Here is a 14039-nt window from a genome sequence, read left to right as displayed (position 1 = left end):
TTTTTAATTAAAAATGGATGTTGAATATTGACAAATTTTTTTGCATCTATTGAGATGGTCATATGATTTTTATCTTTCATTTTGTTAATGTATTATATCACTTGACTGATTTTCATATGTGGACTCACCTTTGTATCCCATAATCCAACTTGATTATGATACATATACTTTTAATGTGTTGTTAGATTAGATTTGCTAATATTTTACTGAGAATTTTTGCATCTATATTTATTAAAAATTTTAGCCTGTAATTTTCTTTTCTCATTACATTCTTGCTTAGTTTTAGAGTCAGAGTTGTGCTGGCCTTATAAAATGGGTTTGGAAATATTCCTTTCTCTTTTACTTTTTGGAGAAGTTTAAGAAGAATTGGCAATAATTCTAGAATGTCTAAGAATTAGATACCAGTAAAGTCTTCTGCTTCTAGGCTTTTGTTTTCTGGGAGGTTTTTGATTACTAATTCAGTCTCCTTACTAGTAATCAGTCTGCTCAGATTTTTTATTTCATCATGATGCAGTCTTGGTAGGTTGTATGTTTCAAGGAATTCCTCTATTTCTTCTAGATTGTTCAATTTGTTGGCATATAATTGTCCTTAATAGCCTCTTATGATTCTTTACTGTTCTGTAGTGTCAGTTGTAATGTTTCCCTTTTCATTTCTAATTTTATTTGAGCCTTCTCTCTTTTCTTGGTAAGTCTAGTTAAACATTTGTCTATTCAGTTTATTTTTTTCAGAAAACCACTTCTTAGATTCACTGATCTTTTCTATTATCTTTTTAGTCGCTGTTGCATTTATTTTCACTCTGATCTTTGTTATTTCTTTCCTTCTAATAACTTTGAAATTATTTTGTCCTTCTTTATCTAGTTCCTTGAAGTACAAAGCTAGGTTTATTTGACATCATTCTTATTTCTTAATGTAGTCTTTTATTACTATGAACTTCTCTCTTAGAACTGCTTTGGATCCATCCCTCTCTTTTTCTTTTTGCCATGTTGCAAGGCTTGCACAATCTTAGTTCTCCAACCAGGGACTTAACCTGGGCCCTTGATAGTCAGTGTGGATTCCTAAGCAATTGACCACCAGGGAATTCCCACTCCATATGTTTTGTTATGTTGTATTTCCATTTTCATTTGTCTCAAGACATTCTTTAATGTTTCAACCCGTTGTTCAGTAGCACATTGTTTAATTTCCATGTTTGTGGATTTTCCAGTTTACTTCTTGTAATTGATTTCTAGTTTCACACCATTGTGGTTGGAAAAATTGCTTGACATGACTTCAGACTTCTTAAAGTTGTTAGGACTTGTTTTGTGGCCTAACATATGCTCTAACCTGGAGAATGTATCATGTGCACTTGAAAAGAATATGCAGTCTTCTACTTTTGGAAGCAATGTTTCATAAATGTTTGTTAAATATATCTGGTCTAACTTGTCTTTTAAGATCAATGTTTTCTTACTGATATTCTACATGAATCCAATATTGAAAGTAGAGACCTGAGTCCATTCCTATTCTTGTATAGCTGTTGATTTTTCCCTTCATGTCTGTTCATATTTGCTTTATATATTTAGATGCTCCTATGTTGGGGTGCATAAATATTTACAAATGTTTTATAGCCTTGTTGGGGTAGTAACTTTCTCATTATGTAACACCTATCTTTATCTTTTATTACAGTCTTTGCTTTAAGTCTATTTTGTCTGATATAAGTATAGCTACTCCTGCTTTCTTCTGGCTTCTGTTTGTATGGAATATCTTTTCCCATCCCTTTGAGTTTGTGTGCTATCTGAAAGCTGAAGTGAGACTCTTGGAGGCAATATAAAGTTGGGTCTTGTTTCTTTTAATCCATTCAGTCACTCTGGCTTTTGATTGGAGAATTCAGTCCATTTCATTCAAAATAATTTTTGAAAGGTTTGGACTTACTAAAACTTACTATTGTCATTGTGTTAATTGTTTTCTGGTTGTAATTTCTTTCTTTTGTAATTTTGTAATTCATTTCTTCCTTTCTTCTCTTGCTCTTTTTCTTCATGATTTGATGATTTTCTGTAGTTATATGCTTAGGTTCCATTCTCTTTATCTTTTGTATATCTATTCCAGGTTTTTACTTTGCAGCTACCATGAGGTTTATATAAAGTATCTTATATATATAACTGTCTATTTTAAGTTGATAACAACTTAAGTCAAATGAATACTAAAGCTCTATATTTTTAACTTCCCCCACCATGTTTCATGTTTGGGGGTCATAATTTACATATTTTTTATCTTTTCTGTTAACAAATTATTGTAATTATAATTATTTTTACTACTTTTGTCTTCTAACCTTTATACTAGATTTATAAGTGTTTACCTACCACCACTACAACTTAAGGCTTCCCAGGAAAGAACCAATCCTCCAATGCAGGAGACATAAGAGACATGGGTTTGACCCTGGGATCAGGAAGATCCCCTGGAGGAAGGCATGGCAATGCACTCCAGTATTCTTGCCTAGAGAATTCCATGGACAGAGAAGCCTGGTGGGCTATGGTCCATAGTTGTCACAAAGAGTTGGACACAACTGAAATGACTTAGCAAGCATGCAAACACTACAACATGAGAGTGTTTTGAATTTAACTATGTATTTACTTTTATCAGTGGGATTTATTCTATTATATGTTTTCCTGTTATCAATTAGAGCCATTTTGTTTCAGCTTGAAGACACTCCTTTAACACATTTCTTGTAAAGCCCATCTAGTTGTGCTGAACTCCTTTAGTCTTTGGTTGTCTGGAAAACTCTTTATGTCTTCTACTAAAACCAACTACCAATTATAATATGCTATAATGACCATCCTCTCACAGGTTTACACATTTTGAAACTAAAACTCTACATTAAAAAAAAAAAACTCTGCATAATAAACAATTCCTTCCCACCTGTATACTTAAGCTAGTCTACTAGATAAGACAGAGGAATGTAAATGTGCCTTGGTATTCTCTCTAATAGCATTGGTCAATTCACCTTTAATAAACATCAATTAAAATAATTCCCTTAGTGATCTTAAAATACATGGAAGGGGCTTTAAAGACTATCTTTAGAACATAAAGCAGACAGAGGTTCTGATTTCAGAGACTATGCATGGAAGAAAGGAAAGTACTACGAATAATTAAAAGCAATTCATTTCCACATGGAAAAACATGCTCTAATATGACACACTGTAAAGTGATTTATAGCATATTGACTGTAGTTCTTCTAATGAAAAAGCAATTGTCCAGGTTTTCCCTGGAGAACACTCTCAGTAACAGGAATCCATGCCCATGGAAAGTCGTAAGTTAGAAAATGAGAACCAAATGAACTCACAGCTGGGAAAGGCCAACAATAATTAATTTAACACCAGTCATTTGTGGCAAACATGTATACATTTCAAAATTTCCCTTGAGAGAAGCAAGGTCATTGAAGGCCAGAGGCCACATATTTGAACATGTTCAAAAAATTTTTACTTAATAAGATAACATGCTCCAAAGGTTCTATATTGAAAAAGAAAAAACAAAAACAAAAACAAAAAAACAACTTGTTTTAGGACTAGGGAGTTACGATAAATAGTTGGTCAATATCATCATTTGAATTTTAATATTGCAATAAGTGTTTCTTAAAAACATCACTAAAATGAGTTCACACTGAACTCGGACAATATATTCCTCAACAGCAGCAGAGAGAAAACGGTGTCATTAAAAGAGGCTTTATTCTGATTCATTGGCTAAGAAAATGGGAACAGTTTGAAACCTTCCATGTTGTTTCATTTTAATGAGTAGAGAGCATTTTTCATGTCCTTATTAAAGTGATTAATGTGTTTCTCTAGTCTCATTATCACCACCAGAGTATACTCTCTGTTGTTTCATAACCAGGACAACTCCTTTTCGTTTCAGAGAAGATCAGAAAGTCAAATCTGATTGCTCACATGTGGCTGTTAATAAAACTCCTATGGCGTTGCTCAAGGTGCCCATGGGGATTGTACAATTATTTATATTTTCTTATGGCTTTCTATAATTACTGTGATTGTACTTTCACAAAGTAAATGTATCTCCACCAATTAAAGCAGTGGTGGGTTAAGAATACTCATCAGGCTTGTGTGAAAGAATATTGTTCTTAGGGTTTTGATCAAAGCACAGAAATTAAACTGCTGTTATCATGCATTCAACCCAAGTGTTAAATTAAAATGCTCAGCAACTTTGGAGTTTATTTGAGCAGATGTGAACTATTTATGAAGAAATAAACATGATACAGGACTTGCATTCGTGATATGATTCTTTGTTGTATTAGAAGTGCTGGAAAGAAAAACTGCTAAACAAACTTGGGGGATACAGTTTATGATATAAGATCAATTTGGATGGTGGTTAATTTAGGTCAATTTAAAATTTCAGAATCATAAAATTCCAAGAACTCTCATTTTGCTTTACATTTTTGTATCTTATTTGCTTCACCCCTTTATTTTCTTTGAAGACTCTGGGACTAAGAAAGAACATGCACAAAAATAAGCACCTGAAGCTATCAACTAGAAAATACAGAATATAACCTTTTATATTTTGTCATATAGAAATTTCATTTTATTTAGTTGGACAGTGCTCACAGCAAAAGTGATCAGCTGTACTTCCATTCCATTAGCTGTCATTTTGATGCTAGAATTTCAGCCTGCTGTGTGAGATGTAACTGTCCATGCACAGTTCCCATCAAAGGTAATTTTATGTGCAATGGTGTGTAAAATTTACCTCTAATTATGATAAGGTCACTGATGGGTCATTTATGATATACTCTCTGGAGACAATTGCAGTGAATAGCTTTTGGTGAGATTCATCTGGAGAAATTAAATTGGTCTGACCATGACTCAAGAGAAAGTAAAAGACTCAGAGAATTATTCTTCATTCATGCTTAAAGTTCTAAGGGAACCCAGAGAGGGGTAGTATGTACAATGATGAAGGCTGTGAGTTGTGAGATTTTACAGACCTGAGTTTTAATGTAGCATCTCTAAGCCTGGAAACTCCTACCTGATCGGGCTTCTGCACATCTCTTGGCTTCCATTTCTGACATTTGCTCCCTCATCCCTGAGGCTCCAGCACCACTGGCATACTTCCTGATTTTTGAACATGCCATAGTCGCTCATGCTATGGGAGTCTTTGCACTAAAAGGTTCTTGTAGCTGAATGCTCTTCCTTCAGGTCTTCAAGTGCCTGGAACTTCCCGTTTTTTTACTTCCCAATTGGTGGAATGCATTGTATCCACTCTCTGAATTACCCAAACATAGCCTCCTCCTCGGAGAAGGCGATGGCACCCCACTCCAGTACTCTTGCTTGGAGAATCCCAGGGACGGAGGAGCCTGGTAGGCTGCCGTCTATGGGGTCGCGGAGAGTCGGACACGACTGACGCGACTTAGCAGCAGCAGCAGCCTCCTCCTAGATTTCCAAAGTGGCCACCTCCTGACTCTAGTTAATCACTATTGTGTCATCCTACCAATGTTTCTGAAGTACTAATCACAGTCTTAAATTATTCATTTACCACTTAATGTATAATTAAGTTTGCATATGATCATAGGGAGAAACAAATCTAAGAATGAAAGGTATCTGGACTAAGAGATTCTACAATCTTGAAACTCCACTGACATTAGCTATACAAGTCACTGGTCCAATCTTGATAAAAGTAATTAGCCTCCAATTAAATTAATTTTAAAACAAAGGAGATCTTATTAAACAAATCAGGGATGGAAAAGCTTCTTGGACTTTATGTAAGACAGCATGAAAATAAAACATCTCATGAGAAATTTTTTAAAGTGATTTCAATTTTCACTGTGATCATGATGGACCACCTTGAAGGGAGAATATGTTAGTCACTTTAGATATTAACACTTGGTGAAGAGGGTTTTTATGTGTAATGGTGGGAAAGTAAAAATTCAAGATTAATAATAAACACAGTAAGATTTATCTTTAAATCTATCAGTATTTTGTTTTCAGTCTTCTTTCCCAAGATAACTTACTTATAGACATAATAATGACTTTTCAAATGGTTCATGTTCAATTAATACAAAAGACTAAGTGCTAGGTGGACTGGAAGGTCATCTTTGTGTTTCAATCCTGAATGCAAAATATAACAACAACAAGAACAAAGATGAAATCCTTACCAAAGGGTCCAGTCATGGCCACAGTATGGCTGAACATTTCCAAGGTAGAATCCCAGAGACTGAGTGACTTCCACAAGATTGGTAAAGTCAAGACTAATGCTGTTGAAAAGTACAGATGTCATGATAATCTCATCAATAGCCCATACATCCTCTCCCTGGGAAGAATGGTATGGTTGCCACCATCTGAACTGAATTCCAAACTGTCTTGCATCATCTGGTAATTCTACGGAGATTATTCTAAAGCAGAAAACAGAAGTAAAATTTTGGATTATTTTGGTGTCTTAAAATACAAACATTTATAGCAGGATCTTGTTTTCTGCAGTATAATATTTGAAAAAATAATTCTCCCACTATGACAAACATTTTTGAGATTTTCCAGTTTCTTGTCTGACTGCAACAAAGTCTTCTTGATACATCCAAAATATGACTCCTTTCACTCAGTTGCTCTCAGAGACACTAACCCAATAAAACACAGTTGTCAATGTGGCAAGATTCGCCTAAGTCTGGTAAAGAATATTGGCAGCTTGTTACACATATTATAGTTTTGGACTGGTAGGAACCATGGCAGTTTCTCATTCCCATGAGTTTAGCATAGTGTGCGAGGTCACTTGCTCTGTCATGGTGGCTATGACAACAAACCTGCATCTGACAAATGGGGAAGAAAATTAAGAATAATATCTAATTTCCAGGAGCAATCATTGTACACAGCAGCAGGAACCATACATTAATTGCTACTGCAATGACATCTGCTTGAAAGCTCCATAAATCACAGTACCATGCTGCTCACATCCATACACAAGGTGAGATGTGAAGCGAATGGCAAATGGAACATTTATCTCCATCAATGTACAATTAAACACCAGGAGAGTTGTCTGCGTTAACGCACACTGAAAGGACTGAATCTTTTTCCTAGTGAGCAAAGAAAAACTCCCTAAGGCAGGTAACTGGTTGGAAAACTGAGAAAAAAATTCTTTAAAAACTTCAAAGTCTGAGGCTGGATTTACTGAAAAATTAGATTGATTTTCATATTTGTATTATGTTCATCTTTTAATTATTACACAAAGAAACATTAAATCACATCTTGAAAATATATTTTTTATGTACTGAAACTTATTAAAAATAAAGTCTATTTTTTCTTTAAATAATTTGTACATGAAAATATGGGGTGGAATAACCTGATTACAATCATTGATGATATAAACACTAAAAAAGTGGTAGGACTTTTTGAAATGTGAGTAAACAGACTTTTTAAATAGGATAAATCAACGTTTAAATACAGAAATATAAACTAAAAAGCATTTCTTAACCTAAAAAGACATAGTTACCATAAGTTTATTATTTTTAAGTACATAATTTGCTAGTATTTTAATCAATGTGAGTTTATTAAAAGAATAAAATTTAAGTTATTTCAGTAATTCTCACTTTATTTTTTCTAAATATTTATTAAATAATTAAATATTATTTATGTCAACATAGCAAAGAAATAATAAAATAATCAAACTATATTCAAACTGGCTTAACAATAAAAATATAATACATTAATTTAATAATATTATTGTATTAGCATTGTTATGAGAAAATTATAATTTTATATTAATAATTTTAAAAGCAGGTATTATTTTTTCTGATGAAACTATACACAATGTTAAAAATTAACAACTGAGAAGTAGAATTTCTCAGGAAATTTTAAAGAAAATAAAGTGTGTATGTGTGTGATAACAGTAATTGAAGTGACCGATATTTTCATCAGCAGAGATGTTAAGACTGTGAGTCTGTAATCAGACTCTTGGCACCTAATGGTTGACAACTTTGCAGCTGCAGGGAAGGTATTTAACCTCTATGCGCTTCAGCATCTTCATCTGTGAAACTGGAATAACACTATCCTTACGGCAAAGTCATAGACTTTTTTCTGTTTTTCACTATTTTATCTTAGCACCTAGAACCTGGTATATAAAAAGGACTTAATAAATTCTTTCTGCATAGAATAAGTACATATTATCAGTGTACTCTGATAGAGATTCAAACACAAAGGCAAAATGAGGTTAAAGATTTTCTTTTAGGTTAAGCAGCTTTTAAGTGACAATGCCAGGGTATGGATCTAGTGAACACGGCTCTAGAGTCTGTGTTCTTTATCGCTACATTATATCTTCAGGTGGGGTGGGAGTCTCTGTTTTTCCTACTCTATACCTATTACAGTAACTGGCTAGTAAAGCTATGGAACCATTTGATGTGACTATTCCTAGATGAAAACCCAGGAATTTAAGTCAACTTTCTGTTTCAAGATTCCCTTTTTGGATATGTACTAAGCTCATGGATTTCTTATAATCAATAATCAAGACAAAAATAAAATATTGTTAGACTTTATAATTTTAGAATAAAAAAACAAGCCCCATAATTAAGAAAAATCTAGAATAATATCAGTTTCACCAACAATATAAAGTTTCATATTTTAGTTTACAAGACAATCTAATCAGTTAAGAGTTAAAAGATTAACTCAGATATATACAGACTTTAACTTTTATAAATATAAATAACAAGCAGAACTCTTCATTTATTGAGAGAACTACAGGTAAGCAAATTATTAGAAATCAGCTAGGAATAACAGGAGTTAGCCAACTAGCATATCTAATAGGGATCACACTTCATTTTCTAACAACCATGGCAGAAAGGGACAATATGAAATTCACAGCAATTACAGATAGTAATTTATACTGAAGAAAACTCAGCAAATGGCTAAAGGCATGAAGATATAATTAACTGTCCTATGGTGAGTTTACATGGTTTGTATTATTTATCATATAAAATGTAATTTAGTGTCTAGAATATATCAAATTCTACTGCTATGTTACCCTTTATTAATATTTATGTAAGAGGAAGAAGGAAGAGTCTCTTGGACAGAGGCAATATATATAAAATGAAAGTGTTCTTGGTACCACTACCATATTCTCCATTTAAAAAAATCTCCACTCTGATCTTAATCTTTAAAGCTGTGCACATACCTAGTGTTGAAAAGCCACCTTGATTCTGCTTAGAAGAAAAATGTTGCTGTCAAATGGCAGGCAAGATTAAACGTACCTTTGCAATAGCACATTAAATCTATAATTATTTTTCATATCAACAAAGATTAATTAAATTTCATGCTACAAATTGATTACTGAATTTGAAACTGTCTATCTTTGTTAGAAAAAAATGTATTTTAGGCCAATTTAACTTAGGACAATGATATTTTCTTCACGCTTTCATTATTTTTTATTATCATCTTGAGTTTTGCTAGATTTTCTCTTAATGCTTATTATGGAGAGTCTACAAAATGTTTCTTTAGAATTCATATGTCTCTACTGAGTGAGAACATTGAGTTTAGTCTTGTGTCTACCCCTAGAGGGAATAGATTCAACATATTTGGTGCATTCTTAAATTTTATAACATATAATATTTACTACTCATAATAATTGTTAAATACTATCTCTATTACACGGTACCTCACTTTCTAATGAAAATATCAATAAAAGTTCTCATGTATTTGCAAATACTTAAATATAGGGATAGCTCTAGGCAAAACTTCAAAGTATATAAAATCATCATTGCCCTGTTTTTTGCTATGATGCCAATGCACACTTCAGTGCCCAAAGTCTCAACTCTTTTTCACATCTTTCCATGTTCAACATGTATGTATTTCCAGGAAGGCAAACTTTATTAGCTCTTTATATTTGACAGTGGATATAAGCCACAGGGATACCTACTTTAGTGCTATTTTAACTTTCCCATCTTCCTCTTCGGCTGTTTTAAAGGAATTTCAGTCAGCAGGTCAAAAAGTGTTCTAGAAAAGGAGGTGACTCTTTGGATACATTTGAAATTGTATCACAAATGGTGATTATCACTACCCAAACTGAAGGATGGCTCTGCTTCAAGTAAAACTTAAATCTCACCATTGTGACTGTAGACTGTGAAATATATAAGCCAAAGAAAAACAGCAGTGGCCTGAAGAAAGGGCTTTAAATACAGCCTCCAACTCCATCTTTGCCAGGGATGATATATGTGCTAGAAAAATATCTTTCTACTTATAACTCAATTATGTTACATGCAAATTTTAAAAAAATCAGTCATAAGATTTTATGAGTTATTATCTCATATGATTTATTATAATTTATCATATATTGCTGACAAATATTTGTCAACAGCATTTATAATTTAGTACTATATTAAAATCTTATCTAATAGTTTGTACTATAGTTGAAAAGGGAAAAAAGTGTTAATTATTTTTCTCTTTCCTAGACATAAAAACATATTTCCCTTAGATATACATTTCAGAATACGAGAATAAATTTTTTCAAATTACCAGAAGTTAGCAGGGCAAACAGATTACAAGACTGTAGCTTGCTAGTTTTTCATTGCAAGAGGCATCAATCTTTATCCTTACCATCTCTCAATGCAAAAGTATCTAGGCTCTTACACCACTTGAACAAAGATTTCCTTAGGAAGGAACTATCATCCTCCCATTTTTCCAAATGCTTTCCAACATACCTGGGCTCATGATAGTTGAGATATGAATAATGCTCCAAGAGTTTCCAAGTTATCCCATTATCATAAGAATAATGTAATAAAACACCTTCACCAGGTTGGTCAGGGGCTTTGCACGTGCTCAGAACAGACTTGCTTCCCAGCCTCAATGTGAACTGGAGAAACCTAGACATGAACTGTCTATAATTAGTGTGCATAAACATTTAAAACATTCATTGTGGCTTTTAAAGAATTTTGAACCAATTTCAATAAACTACTCAAAAGCTGTAGGTTTCCATTCATCCCTCTTCTATAAAATGTAAGCAATTTCACTGAGATATATATGAATATATGTAGAAGATGAGGTCAATACATGTGTTTTATAGACATCTATTTATACAAATATAACCATATGTTTACACATATTTGTATACTACATACTTGTGTACATACACTTAAAATGTCAATCATTCTCTTGCTACATTATTTATTAAGCACTGGGGGAAGGGAAGATGTAGGGTAAATCTAATCAGCCTCTGCAAGCTGCCAAATAAATAAAACTACATAAATAATTAACTAGCCCTTGGCTTAAGAACAGTTTTGATGCTAACATTTCATATTTTTAAAAAAATCTAGTCAGTCATTAGTATCTTAAAATCATAATGAGCCTTTTAATTTATTAAAAACTAGGGCAAATTAACCCTATATAAACTATAAGCTTCCTCTCATCTTGACTGAAAATCAGAAGATATATATATATATTAGTAACAAAGGAAAAAAAAGAAAATTAATAGATATGAATTCAATGTTTGCTATCTTATTTCTGTATGTATTTCATTCTGCTTTAACTCACCTGGATTGTGAGCTGTCAAGGAAAGATGTGATTAACTGACGCCTCCCATCTTTGTTGAAAACCAGGGCCTTACCACTGGCCAAGACACCACAGCCAAAGCTGACTTCAGCACCACGGATAGAGTAAAAATTATGGTAAGACGAGAGCCTGGAACTGCCAAAGCTTTCAGAAATAAACATTGGGAATGTCTGGGATGCCATCTCACAAGCTGGCCCAGAAAATCCAGGGTCACATCTGAAAGACAGACAATGAAATTAAATCCTAAACGTTAGTCCTTTCAGAGATTTCTTTATTTACTTTAGGGATGAGGAAGTCCAGAAGCCAGTATTTGAATGAATGGTGAGGAAGGCTTATTTGTTTTTGGAGAATACTGAATTTGAAGGCTTGATTTGGGAGAAGTTACTGTAAACACTCTAAAAGAATACAGTCCTGCTGTAAAAAAAAATTATGATTAAAACATTTATTTAGCACTTGCCCTCAACCAATGCCAATAATTTACCTGCAAATGTATCTATATTTGTGCATATTTCCAATTTAAAATCTTTGTAAAAGTTATATTATGTGTATGCAATTTTATTCACAATGATGTTCATTAAATTTACAAAAGAAACAATGTAGGCAAAATACTTCTATAGGATATCTAGAATAAATTTCCTTTAGAAACAAATATAAAAATACATGCTATGTTTTTTACAGTAATTATTGGAAATATTCAGAAAAGACTGGAAAATAAATCTATTTTTATTTCAAACTGAATTGGCATTATAAAGGGAATGCATACACCCTTGACCTAGATAGATGTCCTTAGCAGAACTGTGTTGTCTCTCAGTGGAATCCCACATTAGCAGTGCTTCGAGAAAAAGCAAATTCCCCCTTCACACACACTACACAACAGCCTGCCCGCTGTCAAATAAGGATGTACTGTATGTATGTGAGCTGACTAGAATATAGACAGAGTTACCTGAGTCTTCTGTTAGTGACAGAACTCATCACAGATGACTTAATAACTGAATATCAGAAACTTATATTTTAAGGAGTTTGCTCATCAGGAATCAGTTTCAAACTCTTTATTTGTACAGCACTATTTCCTTCTCACAATAATTACTACATTACCCATTATAAAATTAAATTGGTATCTTTTTGGGTGGGTGGCAGGTTTCTAAGCATTCAAAAATTTCTAAAACCTGGAACAAGCCTTTTATTTTTATTTATTTATTGAAATTTTAATTGAAGTATATTTGATTTATAAGGTTGGGTTTGTTTTTGGTGTGCAGAAAAGTGATTCAGATATATATATTGCTTTTCAAATTATTTTACATTATGGTTTATTACAGGATATTGAATACAGTTGTCTGTGCTATACAGTAGGTCCTTGTTGCCTATCTATTTTGTATACATAGGGTGTATCTGCTAGTTCCAAACTCTTAATTTGTCCCTGCTCCACTGCTTTTCCTGTTTGGTAACCATTAGTTTGTTTTCTATGTCTGTGAGTCTGTGGAACACGTCTTTTATAAAGCAAGTGCACCAACAAGGTGATATTATAGCAACACTTACAGACTACTTCATTAGCACAAATGCAGAAACTGAGATCTATGCCAGCCTCACAGAGGGTCCCTGGAGTATGTGAATGTCCTGAAATCAAATGCAAAATTTTATATGTATTGGATATTCCTTGGGAGGTTTAAGTTATCATCATTTCATCAAAAAGGCTGCATCCTAAAAGGCCAAGAACTATTGTAGCACACAGCTAACGTTGTCTTGGTATTAGGGATGGGAGTGGAAAAGAAGACCAATATTTACAGAGCAGGTAAATATGCCTCAAACAGTTCACTTCTTTCTCAGGTTATCCCTTTGACTTAGTCCAACTCTGAATAGCCAAGCAGTTTCTAAAAAGGATAAAAAGTCAGCTAAAGAGGACACATTTTTAACATTGGAAAACAATATGGTTTACCATGGTCACAAATTGGAATTAATGCTCCCCAGTAAGATTATCTATTGCCAGACTGCTTTTCAGGGCAAATGTATATCTGTATATTAAATGCATCTTCTTCAGTCTAGTGATTGGGGGAAACTGGTGATCATTTAGAGAAGACTCACTTTGGAGTCACTTCCCATCTTGAAAGTGTACTTTAATCAAAAGTTGCATAATTGGGATAGAATGCTGATAGGAGTTCACTCAAATATATAATACCTTTGTAGCCTTTGTTTTGCAGCAGAATAGTAGGTTGGCACACACTGAGGATTTCAGGAACATCCAGAGGCTCTTCAAACTCCAAATATGTTCCTTATTGGTTCATCTATGCACCCTTAAATGTGGCATCACCGTCACCTTGAATGTCAGGGGAAGAAGCCCGCCCCTTAAGATACACAGATGACCTCTGTGTAGGAAGGTGTCTAATACTCTCTGTCCTCATTAGCATCTCTAACAGAAATAAGCTTATCAGGATAAAAAGTTGTCAGTTTAGAAAACCAGGCCTTTTTGCCCCAGTTGCTTAATAATAAAATACTAAATATATTTCCCAAGGGAAATGATCAGTTTTTCTATTGAAAATTGATCTTTTTGTAAG

The 14039-nt window shown here is 33.4% G+C and overlaps 1 protein-coding gene across 2 annotated transcripts in view; it reads right to left on the bottom strand.

Annotated features, from left to right (window-relative positions):
- The window catches only part of RELN (reelin), a 557372-nt gene that overhangs the window by 175387 nt on the left and 367946 nt on the right, over positions 1–14039 (bottom strand). For both annotated transcript variants that reach the window (XM_086397037.1, XM_086397038.1), the window contains exons 18-20: positions 11473–11706; positions 10644–10805; positions 6123–6359 (exon numbers count right to left, since the gene is read on the bottom strand). In XM_086397037.1, coding sequence (XP_086253163.1) covers positions 6123–6359; positions 10644–10805; positions 11473–11706 — 633 coding nt within the window. The remainder of the gene's footprint in view (positions 1–6122; positions 6360–10643; positions 10806–11472; positions 11707–14039) is intronic.

The sequence above is a fragment of the Bos grunniens genome, chromosome 4 (genome assembly GCF_055505025.1).
Source record: "Bos grunniens cultivar Pamir isolate PY7600 chromosome 4, Bosgru_T2T1.0, whole genome shotgun sequence".
Classification (NCBI taxonomy): Eukaryota; Metazoa; Chordata; class Mammalia; order Artiodactyla; family Bovidae; genus Bos; species Bos grunniens.
This window is presented reverse-complemented; position numbering and strand designations above follow the sequence as displayed.